The 22,979-nt window shown below is 35.4% G+C and overlaps 4 protein-coding genes and 1 pseudogene across 6 annotated transcripts; 1 reads left to right on the top strand and 4 right to left on the bottom strand.

The window, feature by feature from the left end:
- Nucleotides 1–594: 594 nt before the first annotated feature.
- Nucleotides 595–6,280, bottom strand: LOC140035860 (agamous-like MADS-box protein AGL61; annotated as a pseudogene).
- A 2,726-nt stretch (nt 6,281–9,006) lies between these two features.
- Nucleotides 9,007–9,960, bottom strand: LOC140035859 (agamous-like MADS-box protein AGL62). Its single transcript, XM_072077246.1, has one exon. The coding sequence runs from the start codon at nt 9,873–9,875 to the stop codon at nt 9,210–9,212; it is 666 nt and encodes a 221-aa protein (XP_071933347.1). The 5' UTR covers nt 9,876–9,960; the 3' UTR covers nt 9,007–9,209.
- Nucleotides 9,961–12,706: 2,746 nt separating this feature from the next.
- On the top strand, nt 12,707–20,271 carry LOC113721945 (aspartate--tRNA ligase, chloroplastic/mitochondrial). Of its 3 annotated transcripts, none has more exons than XM_027245607.2 (11): nt 12,707–13,176; nt 13,625–13,768; nt 14,567–14,676; nt 15,270–15,381; nt 15,479–15,550; nt 16,153–16,244; nt 16,500–16,620; nt 17,748–17,870; nt 18,150–18,345; nt 18,431–18,618; nt 19,380–20,271. In XM_027245607.2, the coding sequence occupies exons 1-11, from the start codon at nt 12,787–12,789 to the stop codon at nt 19,452–19,454; spliced, it is 1,623 nt and encodes a 540-aa protein (XP_027101408.2). In that variant the 5' UTR covers nt 12,707–12,786; the 3' UTR covers nt 19,455–20,271. The 3 variants fall into 3 exon arrangements, with proteins under 3 accessions (XP_027101408.2, XP_027101409.2, XP_071931033.1); XM_027245608.2 differs by having other exon boundaries at nt 19,364–20,271; XM_072074932.1 differs by lacking the exon at nt 19,380–20,271 and adding an exon at nt 18,742–18,798.
- On the bottom strand, nt 19,462–20,090 carry LOC140035539 (agamous-like MADS-box protein AGL62). The gene is made up of 2 exons (XM_072076804.1): nt 19,576–20,090; nt 19,462–19,471 (listed from the first exon to the last, which is right to left on the bottom strand). Exons 1-2 carry the CDS (start codon nt 20,088–20,090, stop codon nt 19,462–19,464), a joined length of 525 nt encoding a protein of 174 aa, XP_071932905.1.
- Nucleotides 20,272–21,971: 1,700 nt separating the features above from the next.
- On the bottom strand, nt 21,972–22,677 carry LOC113721954 (agamous-like MADS-box protein AGL62). The gene has a single exon (XM_027245621.2). It carries the CDS (start codon nt 22,641–22,643, stop codon nt 21,972–21,974), a length of 672 nt encoding a protein of 223 aa, XP_027101422.2. The 5' UTR covers nt 22,644–22,677.
- Between the last annotated feature and the right edge of the window lie 302 nt (nt 22,678–22,979).

Raw genomic sequence — 22,979 nt, 5'->3', positions numbered from 1 at the left:
TATATAAGAAGAGGGCATTGACAGCCAGTGTAAATATTTTCTACAATTTTTTTTCGAACTTTCAATTTTATTCTTAGAAAATTAATTTTTTACCCTAACTCACGTGATCACATTTACCAACATAATCACTCTAAATATTGCAATTACCAAATTATCTATTTTTAATTGAAGAAAAAATTAATTATAGATTGAAGTTTGTTAATGAAAAGTTCTTATAAAATTTATTAATGAAAAAATAAAATTTACAAATTCATAAAAAATAATAATGATTTCTAAATTGCACACACATTGAGTGTGCTTTTTAACACTAATATCAATTATTTAAGATTGGCTCGCACACACACATATATATAAATATATAAAGAATACTCTTACTTAAAAATCACTGAAAGACAAAAATAAAAAAAGAGACATCAGTCAACATAATAAAATAAAACACTGCAAGAGCCTAATCTATAGTAATTCATAAGGAACGAACACTAACAACACTGTGAAAAACCATCCATAAACTAAACACTAAAAAGAAAACTGCTGAAAGCCATGCATATATTAAACTTATTATAGAATCCTCCTGACTTCGCCAACCACAGATCTTCAAACCTGCAGAGAATTTCCGAAGTCATCAGAACCATAAGGAACGATGGAGTTGTTGCAGTATTCAGTCGTCGTCTGATTGAAGAACATATCATCACAACCAACTGCAGTCACGCCGGGATTGATATCACCGCTATTATTAAAGCCCAAATTAGTTGAAGAAGAAGAAGAATTTATCAACAGCATCAAGTCATCGGCTCTCATCAACAGCTTTTTCTTCAACTCTTCCAATGAAGCTTTATACTGTTGAAGCTCCTCCAAACCCATATGCTCAATTGGGTCATCCCACCAAAAACTCCCGCCGTTCTCTAACTTCGAACCTTCAATCAATTCCTTTCTTTTTCTCTCGACTCTAATTCTTTGGACACTTTAGCATAGTGTCGGTTGTGTTGTTGAATCTCATGAGCACCCAACAGGGTATTCGGATCAGCAACGGATGACGAGGATGATGATGATGATGATGATGATGATGCCGATCCCGTGGTATAGCGGTTAATAACAGCGTCAATGTTGGGGTGACCAAAGGCAAAGACGCGCTTGCCCAAAGAATGAACGATGATGGCAACTTCTGCCCCGGTCAAGACGCAAAGTTCACTTGCTTTCTTGAAGAGACTGACTCTTCGCTTGGAGAAGGCTACTTTCCTGTTGCTCAAGTTGTCTATCTTCTTGATCTCGATTTTTTTTCGACCTTGGGTCGTCTTCTTCTTCATCATCATGTTGTTCATTTTCGCCTTTTTTTTTTTTTGTCTTTTGGTGGGATTTTGGTGAATTAAGGGCTAGCTTCAATGCTTTGGCATCCCATCCTATTATTATATAAGGTTCCACCTTCCTTAATATTTACCCGTAATTTTCTTTCCTAAAAACGTCAAAGATTTTATTGTGATTCGGTCGATATTTTTTCTCCAGTTTCCATTGTTTCGCCCTCCTAATTTCCCCTTGATTGATGGATTAAACTTAGAAATGGATGATTTATGTAGAGTAACATCTCTATATTTTTCGACAAAATATAAATTAGTGTTAACTCCCCATTGATTGATGGATTAAACTTAGAAATGGACAATTTGTCTAGAATTAACAGCTATTTTCTTCTTTCCTGGCAAAACATAATTTACTCTCTCACACTGACCAAGAAAATGGCATTGTTGAGAACTATCTATCTAGTCATTTCATCAAAATTTTTAAAACAAAAAAACAAAAAAGCGATCAAACTGTTATTTAATGGCATGTGTAGTTAGTTTAAGTAGTTAATGGTTTATTATCTTTTAGCAAAGCGATATACATATTGTTTGGATGAATTCATGCATCAACATATAGAAACATATATACTTCCGAAAACATAATTATTTCTTCTTTTTTTTTTTGCTAAGTATTTTCTTGCCTAGGTTAAAATTAGAAAAATATATTTCCTTAGCTTGGTGACAACTAAAATGTCTCCAAAATGTTCTCAATTCAACTTCGTTAAATAGAAAGGAAACTACTTTTCCAATTATTTCCTTTATCCGTGGGCGGTAATCGAGTATGATTTACATGTATTAAGTATATAGAAAATCTAATTTTTCCAATTATTTCCTTAATCCGTGCCAGTAGAACGGGGTTGGACGCTAGTCCTCACCAAATTGGACTTGGGTCCCATCTATAGATTCATATTTAAAATTAGGTTGGCGACCTGTATCTCATTTCAGAATCAAAAGGCTAGACTTTTCGCAGGCAGCAAAATTATGCACTTCCATTTTAATTAATTTGTCATAAATGTAAAACTGATATTGCGTGAGATTGGAGTTTAGTTGATTGAGTAACGGATATTGTGATAGCTGTCAACCGAAACAAGACGAAGCGAATTTACAAAAAAAAAAAAAAAAAAAAAATTTCGAGTCACCATTCAACTGGCGCGCGGCCCATGGACGTAGAGTTAGGGGGCCATTTGCATTTCGGCTAGGCCACTTGCTTTGGTATTTTTACTTTTAGTGGAGCATTATTTAGTATGGTATCTTCAAATCCTCTTCTTTGTGCAGCGTCTCTCACCATTATTGCAACTAGTGCTCAATGCACATACGATATGCGTGCAATGAAAAAATATAAAATATTTATAAGCATGTATTTTGAATAAATTTTTTATTGTTAAAGCAAACTTTAATCTTTTAAATATTTTTCATAAAATAATTTTATATTGATAATTACAATGTTTAGGAAAAATATATATTTAAATAATTAAAAATAAAAATAGTCATGAGTAATTATAAATAGTCGAAATAAGAATTTTTTACAAAAGAAAAAAAAATTCCGATAAATGTTAATGTCAAATCCCTTTCTCGGGCTTTATGTGCAACATAGATACTTGCTCATCATATCTGCCACCAGTAGCTGAGCGAGGCATGCGAAGAAAGAGAATGCCGATGATACCCTTCTTTTTAAAAAATAAAAAAAAATTCTGTATCGGGGAGTGAACCGTTGTGTAATCAATCTCATTATTTGTCCATGACAAGGACCTGAGCATTATCGTGTATCTCCGGATTCTGGAAGGGGGAGACAATCCAATGATATTGTAGTTGATCTTGTCCAACAGCAGAAAATAGCAGCCTAACCTGTAGGTGATAATTGGCGGAAGAGGTTTTACTAGTTCTTGATAGTAACTGCTTTCACTAACCATAAAAAAGGTGATACTAGTACTTACCGAGTCTATTCACTGTCACGGTCAATATTCATATGTTAATGTCTCTTTAAGGTCCACCTTTACAAGAACTTTGAAATTAAGGTCAACAAATTTCATAATTAGTTAAAACTAAGGTTTGGAAGATTGCCAATTAGTACAGGTGGCAGGTCGGACGGTCCATTAGACAACCACTATCAATATACCACGTGTACTCAATTCAATCTACTCAACGTCATTTTAACTAATTCAAATTCGTTCGAGTCACACATTTTGACACGTATGTCTGCCCAATAGTACAGTATACCATATTTTTCAGCAAAACCAAGCGGATGTAAATACTCCAATTTGTTGCCGAATGTAGGATCCCTTATTTGACCTGGCCTCTGCTTGTCTGCGCTGAGCCTGCTTCTCAAGACAACAGATTGTAGTTGCTGGTAATGTATGATGATGACCACCGGGACCAAGATGTATTCTGGACAGAATTCATTAATAAATTTGAAAAGACAAAAAAGACAGAGAAAAACAAGGAATTTATGACTGGACCACCGTTCCTGTTGGGGGCGTCAGTTCATGGACCACACACGGAAGAGGGCTTTCTACATTGGGCTCAGCATGCAACCCTGAAAGGGACGTCCAATTGTCATTAAACGTCTCGTGGACCTATTTTGGGCCGACATGTTGGGCTTGAGGACTTGAGTTTCTCCAAAACAACTTGCCGGTGTAGAATTGCCCATGGCCTTACTAATTTGACAGCAAATAGCCGGGCAGCATTGAAAAAGCATTACAATTATATTAATCGCAGACCAGATCCTCCCACTACCCATCCCAATACCTAACCTCTCTTTTCATTTTCGCCCCTCGCCCCTCTCTTTTTATCTCTCACTACAATATCATCTCCTATTCTTAAATTCCAATTTAAATTTCCATTCAGTAGTCAACAAAAGTGTTATGATTCCCATTTTAACTTAAGAGCATCCACAATACTATTACACCTTGTGGAGTGTAATCCACATGCTACGTCAGCATTCCACTTTCTCCTCTTTTATTACACTTTCACTCACAATGGATTACACTCCATAAGGTGTAATAACATGGATCCACAATTAAATCAAATATTTATTTTAATAATGCATAACTCATATCCCATAAATAAATAAAGTAATTTTTAAAAATAATTTTGTTATTTTTAAAAAATAAAGTACTAACTTTCATTAAATTTTTTACATTTTGAATTTTTTATTTTCTAAAAATGATATTATTAATTTTTAAGTTTGAATAATATATCTTTTCTATCTTTCAAAAATAATATATTGTTTTTTTTTCAAAAATAATTATGCAGGAAATTAAACAAATATTTGATGCCTCAAATGCGAAGATATCATAATAACCCATACTTAATTAATAATTCGGAATATAATTAGTTGAACTCCATAACATAATATTACATAATTTAAATCAAATAAAATACAAATAATAACAAAATGAATACTAGTTTTCATTGTCATTGCCTTCGAATCGTTCCCAAAGTGTTGTGTGTTTATATAGAAGACTAAAATCTAACCGTTGGAAAGCTAAAATGTGTTGTGTGCTGGCAAACTTACCGTTGAAGCTAAAATTGGTGGCTAGAATTATTTTACATTTAATCATGGGTCCCACCTTCTAATAAATTACACGCATCATATCCATGATGCGTGTAATCTCCATGACACGACTCCAATGGGAGACCGTGTCATGGAGCGGTGTAATGGAGGGCCATTACACCCGCGCTGTGGATGCCCTAAGAACTGATCATCACAATATATGATGCGTGTAATCTCCATGACACGACTCCAATGAGAGACCGTGTCATGGAGCGGTGTAATGGAGGGCCATTACACCCGCGCTGTGGATGCCCTAAGAACTGATCATCACAACTTATAATATTTGAGAGGAGCTAAAGTCAGCTTATAATAATGAAGATGGGCTAAATTCTATAATCAGACTTTTACGAAGAAACACATGTACTTTGCATAATATAGAATAATAGATGATATATACTTTTCTTCCTGCCTAGTTTGAGTGCAATCATTGCACATAAAACTCCCGTTCTTCCTTCCAACCCTCGTGCTGGATTGACTTGCTTAATTGCTGATTCAATTTTGAAAGAGTACGACTTCAAGAATAGTGAGTGTGCTTGGATAGTAAATTATTTGAAATAAATTTGTGAAAAAATACTGTAGCACTCTTTTGATGCGATGTATGTAACATAAAAAAAGTAGTTGAAAATGTGTTAATAATGTAAGCAAGTCAGTGCGTGTAAAAAATGTGAAAATAATGTGTAATCCAAACACACTCACCGGATTGGCTCCTAATTAAGATTTGGATGAACTTTGTGGTTTAATCAGTAGGGCTTTACGTCGGAGGGACGAGAGGATGGATGCTGAAGGGATGTTGGGATCTCGGGGGAATTATGTGATTTTCTTTAAATCTACCATTTTTTTTGTCAAAACTACTTTTTGATTTTTTTTTTCCTTAAATCTACTTAGGCCCTATTTGGTAAATAAGTTTTTTGGTTGTTTATCTAAAATTTTATTGTAACTTACTGTAGAAGTTGTAAAAATTTTTTTTGAAGTGTATAAATTTTTGGATATTTTGATTTTGGCTGGCTTTTCTCATGAGATCAAATGCCTCGCCTCTTTTCTTCTCAACTTCTAATTCACTGAGAATTTGAGTGAGCTGCAAGTTGAGCTCCCGGACACTACTGGCATTCCTGTGAGCCCCAACGAGGTGGAGTGCACTCGAGTTTGGCTGAGGATTTCTGCATCGCGCAATGAATTTATCGATTATGTAATCGACACTAGGATGGCCAAAAGAAAATACTTTTCACGCTGGGGAAAAAACTATAATGGCTAATTCAACGCCACAGAGAGTGCTGAGTTCGTGCGCCTTCTTATAGAGTCCCGAACGGCGTTTTGAGAATGTAACTTGGAGATGATTCTTGATCTCAATTTTTGCAATTTTGATCTTTTGGCGACCCATGCTAGGTTTCTTTGCCATGATCTTCTTCTGAATACAAGAGGGAGAGAGGTTTTTTAGGTTAGGTTTGGTGGTTCTATGAAGAGTTATGGATAAAGTGGAGAAGCAACAATTTAAAGGGCCTCAAGTTTACTCTTGAATCTGGATAGATTGATTGTAATTTGTGCTAGCTAGTATATGTAATCATTAGGCATAATTACCCTTGATTTGGGAGTTTAAAAAAATCTTAGATCTTAATGCTATGATGGTGTGACATAAATCTTCTCTTAGTTGGCATTACAAGGTGAAGTATCAGTTATTATTGCAAGCCAAAGTCAACTCATATATATGTGTTTCTCTACTCATTTTGGGTATGAATTGATGATCAATTGGCACTCACACTCACTCTGTAGGCATTTGTTAGAGCACAGAAAGTGCTTTTGGCACGTTACTTATGTCTTCATAAAGAGCCGAAAGATGGAAGAGCATTTATAGAGGAGCAAAATGCTGTGTATAACTGTTTTTACCATAAAACGCTAGTAGTAATTAGGATAAGAAGTGAATCATAACGTAAGTGAATTGGCAGCAGCTTCACTTCACATGCCCTATATGCTAAGAACTAAGAGGGCAAATGGGTAAATAGGAATTGTGGCTTTTTTTTTTGTCACAAAGGAATTGTAGCTATTTACCTCCTGCTATTAATTAATAATTACAGGGATTTTGTTAACAAGTGAAGAAATCGGTGAAAAAAAGTAAAACCTTAAAATTTAGGAAATAAAGCTAAGATGCAAAAGCTACCACGAATCAAAAAATTTAAGAAGATGCCAAATTGATAATTAGTCACACGTTCTTACTTGAAAGTGATTAGAAAACACTTGGTAAGAAATCTTCCAAAGATTCAAATATAGTATGATATATGCCAGCTATTAACGGAAAGCCATACAATAATCTGACAACCTTCAACTAGTTATCATCATTGTCTTTAAAGTAACAAAGGGTCATCAAAGCAAGAATTCTATCGTCATATCTGGATCAATAGTACTTTCTAAGGTTTTTGTTGGGGTTTTTTTGTAGGTCAGTATCATACAGTTATGACAAGCTGAAAACCCCAGTAAACCTTATTCGCTGAACTTTGATCTCAAGGCCCATGGATTAAATCCGCCCAACTTTTCTCTACCTATTTAGCTAATATCCTATTGATTATCATTGTGAACTCTCCATGGTTCAAAACACTATACAATCATCGTCTATTCCTTTTGTTTTTACTCTTCTTCTTCTTTTGTACTACAAGGGGAAACATCGTTTGTCTATCGGTATTGTAAAAGGAACTAACGTGTACACGTGCAAGTATGAGAAAACCAACATAAGAAACAGGAACAACATGCTATTCATTTTTTTTTCAGTAATTCATTCAAATATTGGACGAAAATTTACTCATTATGATCAAACATTTTGCACAAGAATGGTGAATTTTATTGTAAAGGACGTTTCGTCCAATCAAAATGGAACCTAAATGCTTTTCATTTGTAGCGATGCACTTTCGAACCGTGATCCTAAACAACTTAGTATAGTGTCAATCAGGCATCAAAACCACGAATTGGGATTCTGTGATGTTGGCAGAAGACTTTTAAAGGTTTTAATTGTGGGGATCGACCAAGCAAGGCTAGAGCTTATCTTGATTGTTGATTTAAAATTTATTTAAATTTCAAATTAATAGCTGAGATTAGTTCGAACCAACTCGGTCGAACCAACTGTTAAATGTATTATGCAAGTGTTTCTACAACTATTAGAATTGTTAATGGAGTCGAATTAGTCTGAGTCTGACCCATTCGGTTAAAAAAAAAATACCGTTCGATTTTATCTTTAATCGGACTTGACAGATTTTGACCCTGAATATTAAACTCGAATTAAATATGAGCTAATTTAGGATCTTACTAGGTTAAACCTCTGACTTTGAAACGTTTATACAAGTGTGAGTTGAATTTGAATCTTTTAACGAAATCCAAACCTAAAAGCACCATTTAATTTGTGAGTAAAGTTTGGACTTATCAAAACCCTATTCAAAAAACTCGACTAATAGCCCTAGCAATCGCGAAGAATTTAGATCCTCAAAACAAGTACTAAACTTTATAAAAATTGTTATAAATGTGAATACCTAGCATCAAGATGAGTACATTAATCCGAGAGAGGAGGGAGGGGGAAGGGATGTGATAGATGATAGGGCAGAAAGGAGTTGTGAGAGATCAAAAGTTCAAGACATTCCACTTATAAAAAAAAAAGTCCAAAAAAAAAAAAGATGAGTACATTAACAAATTGAATGCGTTGTTTAAGAATTCTTTCTGGAAACTATTTTTAAACATTTTTTTGGGGAAAATTTTCACATGTATAGGTTGTTTGATGTTTCACCGAAATGGACGAAGGAAGCTAAGAATTACGAAGCCGTTCTGCCTTCGGTATCGAAAAGCATTAGTTTGGATAGATTTTTAATTTTTAATTTTAGCCTCTCGATATTTACCTAGTATACCTACTGAAAAACCCTATTATACTGGTGTGAAGAGATATTAGGGGAAAAAAAGTCCAAACTAAGTCATGCAATTCTTTAACGCTATTATTATTATTATTTCACATCTTTGTTTGACAGTTTCATCGCATGCGGCAGTCTAGAAGATTAAAGCCAGAAAAAAAGTTTCTTATGTTTTTTCTTTTTACTTTACAATCATCTCCTATTGGTTTCTTTCCTTGATTCCAAATACGGGATAGATTGGTAATACATCGAAAAAGAAAACTTTATCCCATTTTTACTGTTTTGGCATAAAAGGCTTCTTGTACAACATCAACAAAAATACACAGGAATAAAGTAGATAAGATTAATACCCAGACTTACTTATACGGTACAATACAGACACCCAAATATGATTCAACAGAACAAAATACTACTACAATAGATCAGACCAATTTCTGGATATATGATTTAGAAAAATCCACGACCATATCCAAGTGCAAACCCATGAGGAGTCATAGAAAGTCCCAGACCAGGAGGAGGAACCTTAGCGTCAATGTTACTTGGACCAACATGGCCTCCTCCCTTGGAACTCGATGACCCAAGAAACGCAGTCGCGTTGGAAGCCTCCACCATCAACTTCTCTGCCTGATTGGCCACATTCTTCTTCAGCTCCTCCATGGCCGCCTTTAGTTGCTCCAGTTCTTGAAGTCCAAGATCATTAACCGGAGCCTCCCACCAGCATCTTCCTTGACTCGCTGTCCTCAGTTTGATCAGCTCCTCACCACGCTTTCTCTCAGCGTCTAACTGATTAAGCATTTCAGTCAATTGCATGTTGAGTTCGCGAATGCTCGCTGCCCTGTGTGCCTCAACAATTTGCGAACTGCTCGAACTCGGGCCAGCTTTTCCGGTTACGAAACGATCGATGATGGAGTAAAGGCAAGGATGGCCATAGGAGAAAACCTTTTTCCCTGGGGAGAAAACGATTATTGCAATTTCAGCACCACAAAGTGTGTGGAGTTCATAAGCCTTCTTGAAAAGGCCAGAGCGGCGCTTTGAGAAAGTAACAAGTAAGTTGCTTTCTTTTGACATTCTTGTCATTTCAATCTTTTGCCTACCCTTGCTCTTTCTTGCCATTGTTTAAGCAGGAATTATGTTCCAATGGGAGGAATGTGGCTGGGGATTTAAAGGGTGTGTTCATTTTCCTAGAAGTTTCTGCCACATCGTTGTAGATTTTTGCTACCATTTAGGATATGACTATTAACTTCTTGTTACCTTTTAAGCCAAGACTGTTAACTTGTTCTTACCTTTTGGTCACATTCACAGCCTAATCCAGAATAGACAAAAAAGAAAAAAAAGAGTAAGCAATTAAAAGGCATGTAACACTTGAATGGTAAATGCTGATATATAGATAAGAACTTACAAAATAGTAGTAATTATTATTGCATAAGATTTTTTTTTTGGGCGATTCTAATCTCAATGTGAAAATACTGGATACATAAAAGGAATGATATGTAAATTTCCAAAACCCCAAAAAAAAAAAAAAAGTAATACGACATGCCACTACATTGTAATCACAAGAATGTAAAATAATTTTTTGTTACTTTGTCAAGTACTCATGTCAATTAAGGTAATAAGCGATCGGACCGTTATTTGAAAAAAGAACACTCGTTTCGACGTAATATTGAGCGGGCAAACACCATGCACATGTAACTTTTTCCAAATGAAATAAAATAAAAGCATGCCATAGTTTATAATTAATGTTATTATCTTCTCAGTTATGATACAAATTTATTACTAATAATAATAATAATTAAGACTGCTTACAAGATTTTTGAAGATTTTGATTTCTTCTTAATATACTTACCTTAGCTTAGTATTTAGTAGCAGCTTATATCAGAGACGTAGTAAATATCATCAATTATTTATGGAAATATGCATTGATAATTACTATTCTTATTATTAGTCATTGCGAAATATTAAAGGTTAAGAAGCCATTAATAATGTTACAGATTTCAATGTTTTCAACTCGTTTCCAATGTGTACTTATATATCCTGAGCTAATACAACTCTTGCCCGCTTATGTAGCCTTGTTTAATCATATGCCATAATTAGTTTCTAAGCGTTTGCATGCACGTTGCAGACCACGTCAAATGATGGCCTGTGCGCCCGACCAATGAAATCGCTCCACTTTACTGATAGCAACAGCTGTGTTCGTTAGACAAAAAAAAAAAAAAAAAGGAAAAAAACAGCTGCTGTGACTTGAGACCAAAGAATTGTATGCATATGCTCGTAAATTCCAATTCATTTTAGGCTTAATTACATTTACCTCCCCTGAAGTCGGGCCAAAACACCAAATAAGCTCTATAGCTTGACCAAATTATAATTATACCCTTACAATGGATGGTGTCTAAACCCCTGTTAACTGAGATACTGAAATGATAAAAATGCCCTTATTCCTACAATTTGCAAATTTTAACTAATCCTTGTCAAAAAAGCAAAGAGAGAGAGAGAGAGAGAGAAGAAAAGATAGGAAGAAAGGAAGAGAATACAATCTAAACATAATAATTTTTGCATTCCAAAGAGAAGTTAATGAATAAATTAGAAGAAGTAAAGAAACAAAAATAACGAAAAACAATTTCTTAATAACATGCATACAGGACATAACAAACCAACATAAAGGAAAATGATGTAAGTAAACATAAAGGGTAGGAAAGAGAAAAGGTAACTAAATAGGTTGGTGAAAGGAAATTGAGGAAATATGGAAAAGAAAAAGAGTGTAGTATGTTTTTCTATTCCACTAACTTGTTTTTGTTCTTCAATTATTCGATCGGACTTCCCCTTGCTTCATTAATATCCCTGCTACTGCTGCATTACTGTAACTTCAGCTCTAAATCTTCTTTTTATGAAAAATTCGAAACTCTATTCTTTCTCCAAAACCACCATCCAGGCTTCATTAACTCTCTCCTTTTGTGCACCAAATTTGATGAGCCATTTCCCTTTTACAATTACCTTCATTTCTTTCTTGATTCTCTTTTATTCCAATCACAAATATTCAGGCTCAAACAAATATAGTAGGGCCTACACAAAGCATACATTTTTATTTTTTTTTGACGATTTGGTACACATCCAACTTAATTTTATAACACTTTAAGAGCTCGTAATTGTTGCATTTGGATTTAATTTTTGCTGTGTTAATGAAAAGGATATACTGATGTATGGATGGATGTTCATGGGATTCATGTTTGTATTTTGATTGTGAATTCATGATTATCGAATTTGGCAGCAGCCAACTTGGTGGACTTTTGCAAATTACGTAGATTCCGGTAGAAGGAAATGAGGAATTTATGGTTTCAAGGGCATTTTAGGATTTCTAGCATAAGACGATGTTGATAACATTAATGACGAGAGGACCAATAATGTTAGTAAAATAATTAACTCACATCAAAAAGTGTCTTTATTATATTTGTTTACCACAAAGAGGGTTATCTATAACTTTGTAGAATTATAGAGTTTATTTGGCAATTTGGTTAAACCTCAAAGGAGCTAAAGGAAAATATAACTAACTTTCCTTTACTCTTCCATATTTTTCTTTACCAACAAATACTACCTTAATTTTCTGCACATTGCATCCAAATTTACAGGACTTTAAAGGAAAAATATTTGATTACCACAATATTTTCAATAAGTATAATTAACTACTTATTTTATCTACAAATTTTTCTTGTCAAACAAATATACGCAAGGAAGTTATTTTAACTCACTTGATTTTCCTACGTAACTTGGCCCAACTTTGTTTCATTTTAAAATAGATCGAGCGTACATGCCCAACCCCAATCACGTTATGGTTAGGGTCAACAACAACATTGGGATCAAATGGAGCAGGCTGGCTCAGCAAGCTTTGGTAGGCCAAGCCCAATCTACACTGAAGTAAAAGGACCAGGAAAACGACATAGTTTTGGACTCTCAATTCAATTCGGCTTCGTCCCCCGGCCATGGACTTATCTGCTCAGAGTCTCAATTGAAAAATTGAAGCGGCTGCCGCGAGATGGCCGCACAACTCCTCCGCGCTCTGCCCAGTATAGCCTTCCGCTATAAACACTTCTCACTCAAACCACCTCCATTGCCTCTTCTATTCCTAAACTCGCACAGCCCCAGCTTCAAACCCACGCAACCTCCTAAACGCTGCATTTCAACTCCTTCTGTTTCTGCTTCGTCTCCTTCTCCTTCTTCAACTGAAACACCACTTGTTGCCGCTTCCCCTAAAGTATCTCGCTCCATCCCTTCTCTTGAATGGGTGAGCCGGACCGCTTTCTGCGGTGAATTGTCAGAAGCTGATGTGAATAAACGGGTCAGGCTCTGCGGCTGGGTTGCCCTTCATCGTGTTCATGGTGGCCTCACTTTCGTTAATCTCCGTGACCATACCGGTGTTGTACAGGTACTTATTTTTCATTTTCTTCTCTCTCTCTCTCCTTTTTTTTTTTAAAAAAAAATAATGAATTCTCAATCTTTCATTTCTTGAGCATGTAATAGTTCTTGACTGGCTATTGCTTTTATTTTTCCATTGTAATAAATATTTTTGAACATGATGACCATTAGTTTGTTTACTTAAGTCAGAAATTTAAGGCATTCTGCCTAGGAAACGTGGAAAATTTTGAACATTGATGGAATTTTATTTGAAGTAATCTGTCTGAAGTTACCAGTACTTACAGTCTACAATCCGTGTTTTGGTTTGTTTTCTTTGTTGAGAATGCTTGTTGATTTGCGATAAATGCTGCATGGGAAAGAGTAGCTATGAATATGCTATTTGATGAAATTGCGACAAAGAGTATCTTTGGGGCGAGTTGTTGAACTGGTCTTTACCTTTTGTGCTTTGGGAATTTCAGATTACGACCCTTCCCAACGAATTTCCTGATGCTCATTCAACAGTGAATGACTTAAGAGTTGAGTATGTGGTGGCCGTAGAAGGTGTTGTTCGGCCTCGCCCAATTGAGTCTGTCAACAAGAAGATGAGGACTGGTGCAGTAGAGGTGTGTTCTGCTTTAGCTTTAAATCTTTATGCATAGATGGATGCATTCTGCAATAATTACAGAAAAAGCAGCTGAAGGAAGTCACTGATGACATTCTCACTATAGTAAGTCTAGAAAATTTGAATTTGAGGTCTCCTTTGGCAGTTCACCTGTCTGTTTAGTCTCCATGAACTCTTTAAGAAACTGAGAATAACATGCCTATGGCTGAAAACAAGGCGTGGTGCTAGTTGTTATGAATTCAACCAGATCTATTGTGTCAAGGGTGTTTTGCATTGTGATTTGAAGGAAAACCTTTTTAGGCTTTTGTTCAAGCAGTCCCCCTGGCCCAATTTTTGAAGTGTTCAAGTGTTAAAATTAACAGGTGTAACAAGAACAATCCAAGGGCAATGTTTTATGTTTTCCCCCGCAAAAACCTTCCAAGTGTAATGATTAATATGGTTAAAATACGACCTTGTTTGAATTGCTATTCTATAAGTGTTATTAGAAGAAGATCACAGCTTAGGTGCATCAGAGAAAGAGAAAATCGAAGTCTGATGCTGGTGATTGACTAGGAGAGAAGGAAAGGTAATGAATTGTTGCTGATGTTATAATCATATGTTCATGGATGAGTTCTTTATCTCAGTGCTCCACAATTTACTTAGTTTCTGCAAAGTTGGTTGTGGAATTATGATGTGTAGTTGATTGTGGAAGACGAATTCTAATAACTGATGACCGCTGTTTTATTATTTCCTTAACTTGGATTTGCTCCTGGATGATTATTCTTTTTGGTGGTTTTAGTACAATTGCTTAAGTTTGCAGGTGGCTGCTGAGCGTGTCCATGTTCTGAATACTGTGAGATCTAAGCTGCCTTTCTTAGTTACTACTGCAGATGATGCCAAAGAATCTGTAAAGGAGGAAATTCGCTTGAGGTGAAAACTTTCTGAAGTTTTTTGACCATGGGCTTATGTTTTGCTTCTCTCTGCAGATTGCTGTTAGTTCTCTTGATAATTGATATTTTTACTTTTCTGGTCGAGTTGGGCATTTCTTAATGATTGAAGGTCTACTTTTGTTTCTGCTTCCTCTCGCTAATTTGTGGTATTGTGACTGGAGTGGGTAAACTGGAGTTTGCTTGGGTCATGGTTTGTTGTTCTAGTTGTTTCTGAGACACTTAACTGCTTAAGTAAAAGAATACTAGTGCTTGCCTCATTTACAAGAGAAGAAATAAAATTAGTAAGTAATATCACTATATGATGATAAGGGATTTTGGTGATGTTGATCTTTGAACCACATAGTTGAAGAGGTAGCATGGGTTATTTACCATCAATTCTCACATTTTGCATGTTCCATACCCTATGATGTGTGTTTTCTATTCAATGTAGTTTGTGGCTTTAAAGCATGCAATGCTTCAGAGGCCATAGTTTTTTCCATAGCCTAAAATATATTGATTGTTTACTGCTTGTAAGATCTTCGATGCATGTCTCTTAAACTGTACGGATTAAATGGTCCCCATACCTGTTACTAGATATCGATGCCTTGATTTGCGCCGGCCACAAATGACTTCCAACATTATATTGCGGCATCAAGTGGTAAAACTCATCCGAAGGTACCTTGAGGATGTACATGATTTTGTGGAGGTAATGTTTGCATTTTAACATCTTAGTGCAATCAGAAGATTCTACTGGAGTCTGTCTCTTCCACTCTCTGATCCTTGCCTTCATGTTTGTAAGGCAGATTGAGACTCCAATTCTATCTAGATCTACCCCAGAAGGTGCTCGGGATTATCTTGTCCCTTCAAGAATTCAGGTACAGTATTTGCCCTGTTAAATGTACCTATCTCGGGATTATCTCTAATTTCTCCTCTTCACTCTTTTGGTGTTTTCCCTTGTTTTCTGTTGAAGTGAATTGAAAAACAAAATGTAATCTTGGTATTGATGTTGTCGTTTGTCCTGGTGATGACTTAGTGATTTTGAAAGAATTCCCATCCCATCAGGCTTCAATCTCGAATTCAAGCCAAATTGTGTTTTCTAAGCTACGCTTAATCTCCAGCCTTTTATGGCTACCTATGTTTTTAGCTTCTCAAATTTATACTCAGAGTTAAAATTTCATTGCATTTGAGCTGTTATTCCCCAAACTTTTTACCTTTGTTGTTGAGAACCCGCTCAAGGCAACTTGTAAGATAAGAAAAGGAGAACGCCATTTAATACAACTCGTGTAGATCTTTTGGAAGTGATGGAGGCTGAACAATTTCCATACAGCATTTGATACATCGAAACATCAAGGATGAAAAATATTTACTTGTTTTATTGGCTTTTTAACATCTAATTCTCTACGTTTCAAGTTTATGTTTTCCAGAGATATATCAGTCATCAAATAAAAATCTGATTGCTTAATTCCATCATTTAAAGCCAGGAACATTTTATGCCTTGCCCCAAAGTCCGCAGCTGTTCAAACAAATGTTGATGGTCTCTGGTTTTGATAAATACTATCAAATTGCAAGGTAATAAGTTTTAAGTTTACGACTATTTGATCAGACTGTTGATTTTCATTTAAATTCCCCTTTTCTCTTGCATCTTTACATTCTGCCACACATTGTTCAACTTATGTGAAGAGGATCTCCCCCCTTCCCCCCTCAGATTATTATGAGGAAAAAGGATTCTAGAGGGGGGATCAAGAAATTTTGCATTTATTGCTGGGTCATTTATTAGTATACAACCAAGACCACAATGTGACTTCATCTGCTCTTGCTTTGCAGGTGTTTCAGGGATGAAGATCTAAGGGCAGATAGACAACCTGAATTTACGCAACTAGATATGGAGATGGCTTTCACTCCCTTAGAGGACATGCTCAGACTTAATGAAGATTTGATTAGGAAGGTTGTCTTTTTTTTTTTTTTTGGGTGGTAGAAATAGTTTGATGAGGTAACAAATCACAAAATGAAATGAGGTGGGGATAAAAGCATTAGAATGATCCAGTGAGTTAAGATACGTTTCATTTAGCTGACCCCTCTCACTTCCTTGATCCTGCCAATTAGTTTGCTGTAGTTGATAGCCTAATAGATAGTAGAGCAATAATCTGATTTCACAATTTGTGAGTTCCTTCAGACCTTTGATAAAATCCTCTATTGAAGTGAGATATATTTTCTGCACATAAAATTCTGTAAAACATGTCCTGAAATTTTCATTAAAAGAAGCTGTTCTTCCATAGCAATATTATAACTAAATTTACGTACATTGTGGGGCTCTAAACTGTTGATTTGAATTTTTAATACCTTCCAGAAATTCTGAATCGAATGTTATTTTCGACCAGAGCCTATATGATGGTTGAATCCTGTTTTTCAACTGATTGGTTAGTATTTGAATTTGATGACCTAGGTTTCGCACCTCCTGGTAGATTTTTGTATGATCTTTTACTTTCCAATTTTAGTAACATTCTCCTGTGTTATGGGCTGGGTGTGGGAATTGAACTGTAATAGCATTAATCTTGTTAAAACTTGTATAACATTTTGCTGTATAGAAGCTAAACATCATCAGCTGTGCACATGCTTGGCCTATATGTGGTGCCGAAAATAATTATTACTTCTGAGTAAACATGACAATCTTTTGCATTATCTGACTAAATATCTTTTAGAAGATTGAAACAAATTATACGTATGTTTTAGTGTAAATTTTACCTCGTCATGCTTGTAGTCTATCATATGATTCCTTTTGGTATCAGCAAATAATATATATATATATATATGTAGGTTTGTTCCGAAATAGTTGTTTGTTCTAATAAGCTTGATTTTTTCCCCTGAAGTTTAAAGCTGGATGCTGTCCAATTTTTCCTTTTGTAGCATGGAGTTAGGGTCTAGCGAGGCATGGGTTACATGGGTAGATGAGGGCTCTGATGGCCCAATTTAGATGTTTAATACAACTCTTAATTCTGTATTGATATTACTTTTGCTGTTACTTCTGATATTCAACTGGTAAGTTGACGGGGCATGATAAATATTTTCCTGCAGGTTTTCCTTGAGATCAAAGGTGTCCAGCTACCTGACCCTTTCCCAAGGCTCACTTATGCTGAAGCCATGAGCCAATACGGTTCAGATAGGCCAGATACTCGTTTTGATCTTGGATTGAAAGATGTAAAGCTTGTTGGTTTTCATGCATTATTTGTTTTTATTCTTTATCTCTTTCAATTTTCTCAACTGAGAGCTGCCAATGCAGTCTATAGCCCCTTCTTCAGTTTGTCCCAAGAAAAATAGTTTCTTTTCCCTTTTTCTTTTTTTTTTTTGGGAGAGGGGGGGGGGGGGGGGGGGGAGACAGGTTGTCATTCTTTTGGTACCATAGATGATACTATATTATGAAATCTTAAATCTATTTTTTGTTTTTTGGAGTGATTACCTAATGGTCTTGGCTTGCAGGTATCTGAGATATTTTCAGATTCCTCCTTCAAGGCATTTGCAGATACCTTGAAGAGTGGGGGAATTGTTAAAGCCTTGTGTGTCCCTTCAGGAGGAAAGACATACTCAAATACTGCTTTGAAGAAAGGTGATATTTACAATGAAGCTATTAAATCTGGAGCAAAGGGTTTGCCTTTCTTAAAGGTGTTAGAAGATGGTGAGAGTGATGTTTGTGATTGTTTGCACATTTCATCGCATTTTGCAGATTATATTGTTCTTAGTGCTTGATGTATATCTTTTAGGGGCAATTGAAGGGATTTCCCCACTGGTATCATGCTTGGACCACACAAAGAAAGACAAGTTACTCAAACACTTATCTGCGGGATCAGGTGATCTCATCTTGTTTGCAGTGGGTCAGCCTGCATCAGTAAATAAAACTTTAGATAGGCTGAGGTTGTATGTAGCCCATGATTTGGGCTTGATTGATCCTGTAAGTTTACTGCTTAAAGCTTTTAATTTCATGCAATATACTATTGGATTTAAAAGAAAAAGGAAAGGAAACTTGGATTAATTATTTTTACACATCTCACTTTGTCTATTTGGTGTCATTTAGTCCAGGCCCTCAATCTTATACAATATATAAGAAGAGGGCATTGACAGCCAGTGTAAATATTTTCTACAATTTTTTTTCGAACTTTCAATTTTATTCTTAGAAAATTAATTTTTTACCCTAAGTCACGTGATCACATTTACCAACATAATCACTCTAAATATTGCAATTACCAAATTATCTATTTTTAATTGAAGAAAAAATTAATTATAAATTGAAGTTTGTTAATGAAAAGTTCTTATAAAATTTATTAATGAAACAATAAAATTTACAAATTCATAAAAAATAATAATGATTTCTAAATTGCACACAAAGTAAGTGTGCTTTTTAACACTAATATCAATTATTTAAGATTGGATCGCACACACATATATATATAAATATATGCACGCATAGAGGGGGAGATAAAGAATACTCCCTACTTAAAAATCACTGAAAGACAAAAACAAAAAAAGAGACATCAGTCAACACAATAAAATAAAACACTGCAAGAGCCTAATTTATAGTAATTCATAAGGAACGAACGCTAACAACACTGTGAAAAATCGTCAATAAACTAAACAGTAAAAAAAAACTGCTGAAAGCCATGCATATATTAAACTTATCCGGACTTTGCCAACCACAGATCTTCAAACCTGCAGAGAATTTCCGAAGTCATCAGAACCATAAGGAACGATGGAGTTGTTGCAGTATTCAGTCGTCGTCTGATTGAATAACATATCATCACAACCAACTGCAGTCACGCCGGGATTGATATCACCGCTATTATTTAAGCCCAAATTAGTTGAAGAAGAAGAAGAATTTTTCAACAACATCAAGTCATCGGCTCTCATCAACAGCTTTTTCTTCAACTCTTCCAATGAAGCTTTATACTGTTGAAGGTCCTCCAAACCCATATGCTCAATTGGGTCATCCCACCAAAAACTCCCACCGTTCTCTAACTTCGAACCTTCAATCAATTCCTTTCTTTTTCTCTCGACCTCTAATTCTTTGGACACTTTAGCATAGTGTCGGTTGTGTTGTTGAATCTCATGAGCACCCAGTGGGATTTTCGGATCAGCAACGGATGACGAGGAGGATGATGATGATGATGATGATGCCGATCCCGTGGTATAGCGGTTAATAACAGCGTCAATGTTGGGGTGACCAAAAGCAAAGACGCGCTTGCCCAAAGAATGAACGATGATGGCAACTTCTGCCCCGGTCAAGACGCAAAGTTCACTTGCTTTCTTGAAGAGACCGACTCTTCGCTTGGAGAAGGTTACTTGCCTGTTGCTCAAGTTGTCTATCTTCTTGATCTCGATTTTTTTTCGACCTTGGGTCGTCTTCTTCTTCATCATCATGTTGTTCATTTTCGCCTTTTTTTTTTTTTTGTCTTTTGGTGGGATTTTGATGAATTAAGGGCTAGCTACATTGCTTTGGCATCCTATCCTATTATTATATAAGGTTCCACCTTCCTTAATATTTACCCGTAATTTTGTTTCCTAAAAACGTCAAAGATTTTATTGTGATTCGGTCGATATATTTTCTCCAGTTTCCATTGTTTCACCCTCCTAATTTCCCCTTGATTGATGGATTAAACTTAGAAATGGATGATTTATGTAGAGTAACATCTCTATCTTTTTCTCTCTTTTTTTTCGACAAAATATAAATTAGTGTTAACTCCTCATTGATTGATGGATTAAACTTAGAAATGGACAATTTGTCTAGAATTAACAGCTATTTTCTTCTTTTCCTGGCAAAACATAATTTACTCTCTCACACTGACCAAGAAAATGGCATTGTTGAGAACTATCGATCTAATCATTTCATCAAAATTACAAAAAAAAACAAACGATCAAATTGTTATTTAATGGCATGTGTAGTTAGTTTAAGTAGTTAATGGTTTATTATCTTTTAGCAAAGCGATATACATATTGTTTGGATGAATTCATGCATCAACATATAGAAACATATATACTTCCAAAAATCTAATTATTTCTTCTTCTTTTTTTGGCTAAGTATTTTCTTGCCTAGGTTAAAATTAGAAAAATTTATTTCCTCAGCTTGGTGACAACTAAAGTGTCTCCAAAATGTTCTCAATTCAACTTCGTTAAATAGATCAATAAAAATGAAACTACTTTTCCGATTATTTCCTTAATCTGTGGGCGGTAATCGAGTATGATTTACATGTATTAAGTATATAGGACTCTTAGTAAACAATTTTTCCAATTATTTCCTTAATCCGTGCCAGGCAAGTGCGATGTAGCTCGGACTCTAGGAATGGAGCTTGTTAAATTCCACTTTCACCCCTCATCCGCTCAAATTGAATGGAAAAAATCAACTCAACTACTTTTTGTGCATTGTATAAGTTGCCTCACCTAATTACGTCCAGGAATTGAACCACAGTGAAGTTATTCTCTACGTTCCGTTTTGTTATTATTATTATTTTTGGGGGTGAATGAATGGGGCAGGCTTTGAAACAATTTAAGCAATGACACTTTTGTTTGGGTGGTTTGGTTCCTATAGAATTGAGGCATAGAATTGGAATTGGAAGCCTTATTTCTAATTCTTTTGTTTGGCTTCTAACTTTCCCAAATAATTAGAATTGAATTTCAATTCTACGGGGCTTGAATTCAATGACACTTTATATTGTCATTGTTGCAATATTTTCTATTTATATTGTCATTGTTGGTTGTAATTTTTGCTGAATGTCTCAGCTGGTTTTGGGGCTTTGGCTGGTATTTTGCCAAAAAAAAGGAAGTAAGCTTTTTTCTTTAAAGCTTTAGTAACAATTAGCTAAATGCACGAAAAAATAAATTATTAAAGGCATATATTGATTTTTTCCTTTAAATTTTTAGTAAAAATTAGCCAAATGTAAGAAAAAAATTATTATATAAAAATAAAATAAAAATTTTATGTAAGCAAATATTTCATGAAAATAATTCTAATTCCTAATGAATTCTTCTCTCACGCAAAGAATTTGAAATTCCATACCAATTCTATGCATTTTCCAAACGAAAGAATTGCAATGACTTGGAATTCCAATTTTATAGAATTCGAATTCTAATTCAATTTCAATTCTATAGTACCAAACGCACCCTTTATGAGATTAAACTATTTACAGTAGATTGATGGAGGAATCATCAGAGAAGAGCAATGACCTAATTATTGACAGTTTAGACTAGCGAGGCACTAGCTTGATCCACCAAAGTCAAATCGGAAAAACGAGATAAGTTTATACCGAATAGGCTTCAAAATCCTCCATTATCATATCCAAAGTTGAAGATATTAGGATGGACCGAACCCACGCTGACCCCGGTTGGTTTGCTCTCATATTGATGATACAATCCCGCAGCAGCACCATTGTTTAGTGTAAAAAATGAAGAATTGTTGTAATTAGCCTCAGCCGCCACCTTGCTAGCATGACTCGTCACACTGTTTTTCATGTTTTCCAGTGAATCTCTTAGTTGTTCAAGTTCGTGTAATCCAAGTTCATTAACAGGGGATTCCCACCAATAATGATTTTGGCTGGCTTTTCTCATGAGATCAAATGCCTCGCCTCTTTTCTTCTCAATTTCTAATTCACTGAGAATTTGAGTGAGCTGCAAGTTGAGCTCCCGGACACTACTGGCATTCCTGTGAGCCCCAACGAGGTGGAGTGCACTCGAGTTTGGCTGAGGATTTCTGCATCGCGCAATGAATTTATCGATTATGTAATCGACACTAGGATGGCCAAAAGAAAATACTTTTCCCGCTGGGGAAAAAACTATAATGGCTAATTCAACGCCACAGAGAGTGCTGAGTTCGTGCGCCTTCTTATAGAGTCCCGAACGGCGTTTTGAGAATGTAACTTGGAGATGATTCTTGGTCTCAATTTTTGCAATTTTGATCTTTTGGCGACCCATGCTAGGTTTCTTTGCCATGATCTTCTTCTGAATACAAGAGGGAGAGAGGTTTTTTAGGTTAGGTTTGGTGGTTCTATGAAGAGTTATGGATAAAGTGGAGAAGCAACAATTTAAAGGGCCTCAAGTTTACTCTTGAATCTGGATAGATTGATTGTAATTTGTGCTAGCTAGTATATGTAATCATTAGGCATAATTACCCTTGATTTGGGAGTTTAAAAAAATCTTAGATCTTAATGCTATGATGGTGTGACATAAATCTTCTCTTAGTTGGCATTACAAGGTGAAGTATCAGTTATTATTGCAAGCCAAAGTCAACTCATATATATGTGTTTCTCTACTCATTTTGGGTATGAA

The sequence above is a fragment of the Coffea arabica genome, chromosome 2c (assembly GCF_036785885.1).
Source record: "Coffea arabica cultivar ET-39 chromosome 2c, Coffea Arabica ET-39 HiFi, whole genome shotgun sequence".
Lineage (NCBI taxonomy): Eukaryota > Viridiplantae > Streptophyta > Magnoliopsida > Gentianales > Rubiaceae > Coffea > Coffea arabica.
This window is presented reverse-complemented; position numbering and strand designations above follow the sequence as displayed.

What these genes read in the sequence shown, in the direction of transcription:
- LOC140035859 (XM_072077246.1), bottom strand. Translation starts at nt 9,875, where the DNA reads ATGGCAAGAAAGAGCAAGGGTAGGCAAAAGATTGAAATGACAAGAATG.
- LOC113721945 (XM_027245608.2), top strand. Translation starts at nt 12,787, where the DNA reads ATGGCCGCACAACTCCTCCGCGCTCTGCCCAGTATAGCCTTCCGCTAT. An exon ending in ATGTACATGATTTTGTGGAG is followed by an intron (nt 15,382 to 15,478) that starts GTAATGTTTGCA and finishes TTTGTAAGGCAG; the next exon opens with ATTGAGACTCCAATTCTATC. An exon ending in TTGATCTTGGATTGAAAGAT is followed by an intron (nt 17,871 to 18,149) that starts GTAAAGCTTGTT and finishes CTTGGCTTGCAG; the next exon opens with GTATCTGAGATATTTTCAGA.
- LOC140035539 (XM_072076804.1), bottom strand. Translation starts at nt 20,090, where the DNA reads ATGAACAACATGATGATGAAGAAGAAGACGACCCAAGGTCGAAAAAAA.
- LOC113721954 (XM_027245621.2), bottom strand. Translation starts at nt 22,643, where the DNA reads ATGGCAAAGAAACCTAGCATGGGTCGCCAAAAGATCAAAATTGCAAAA.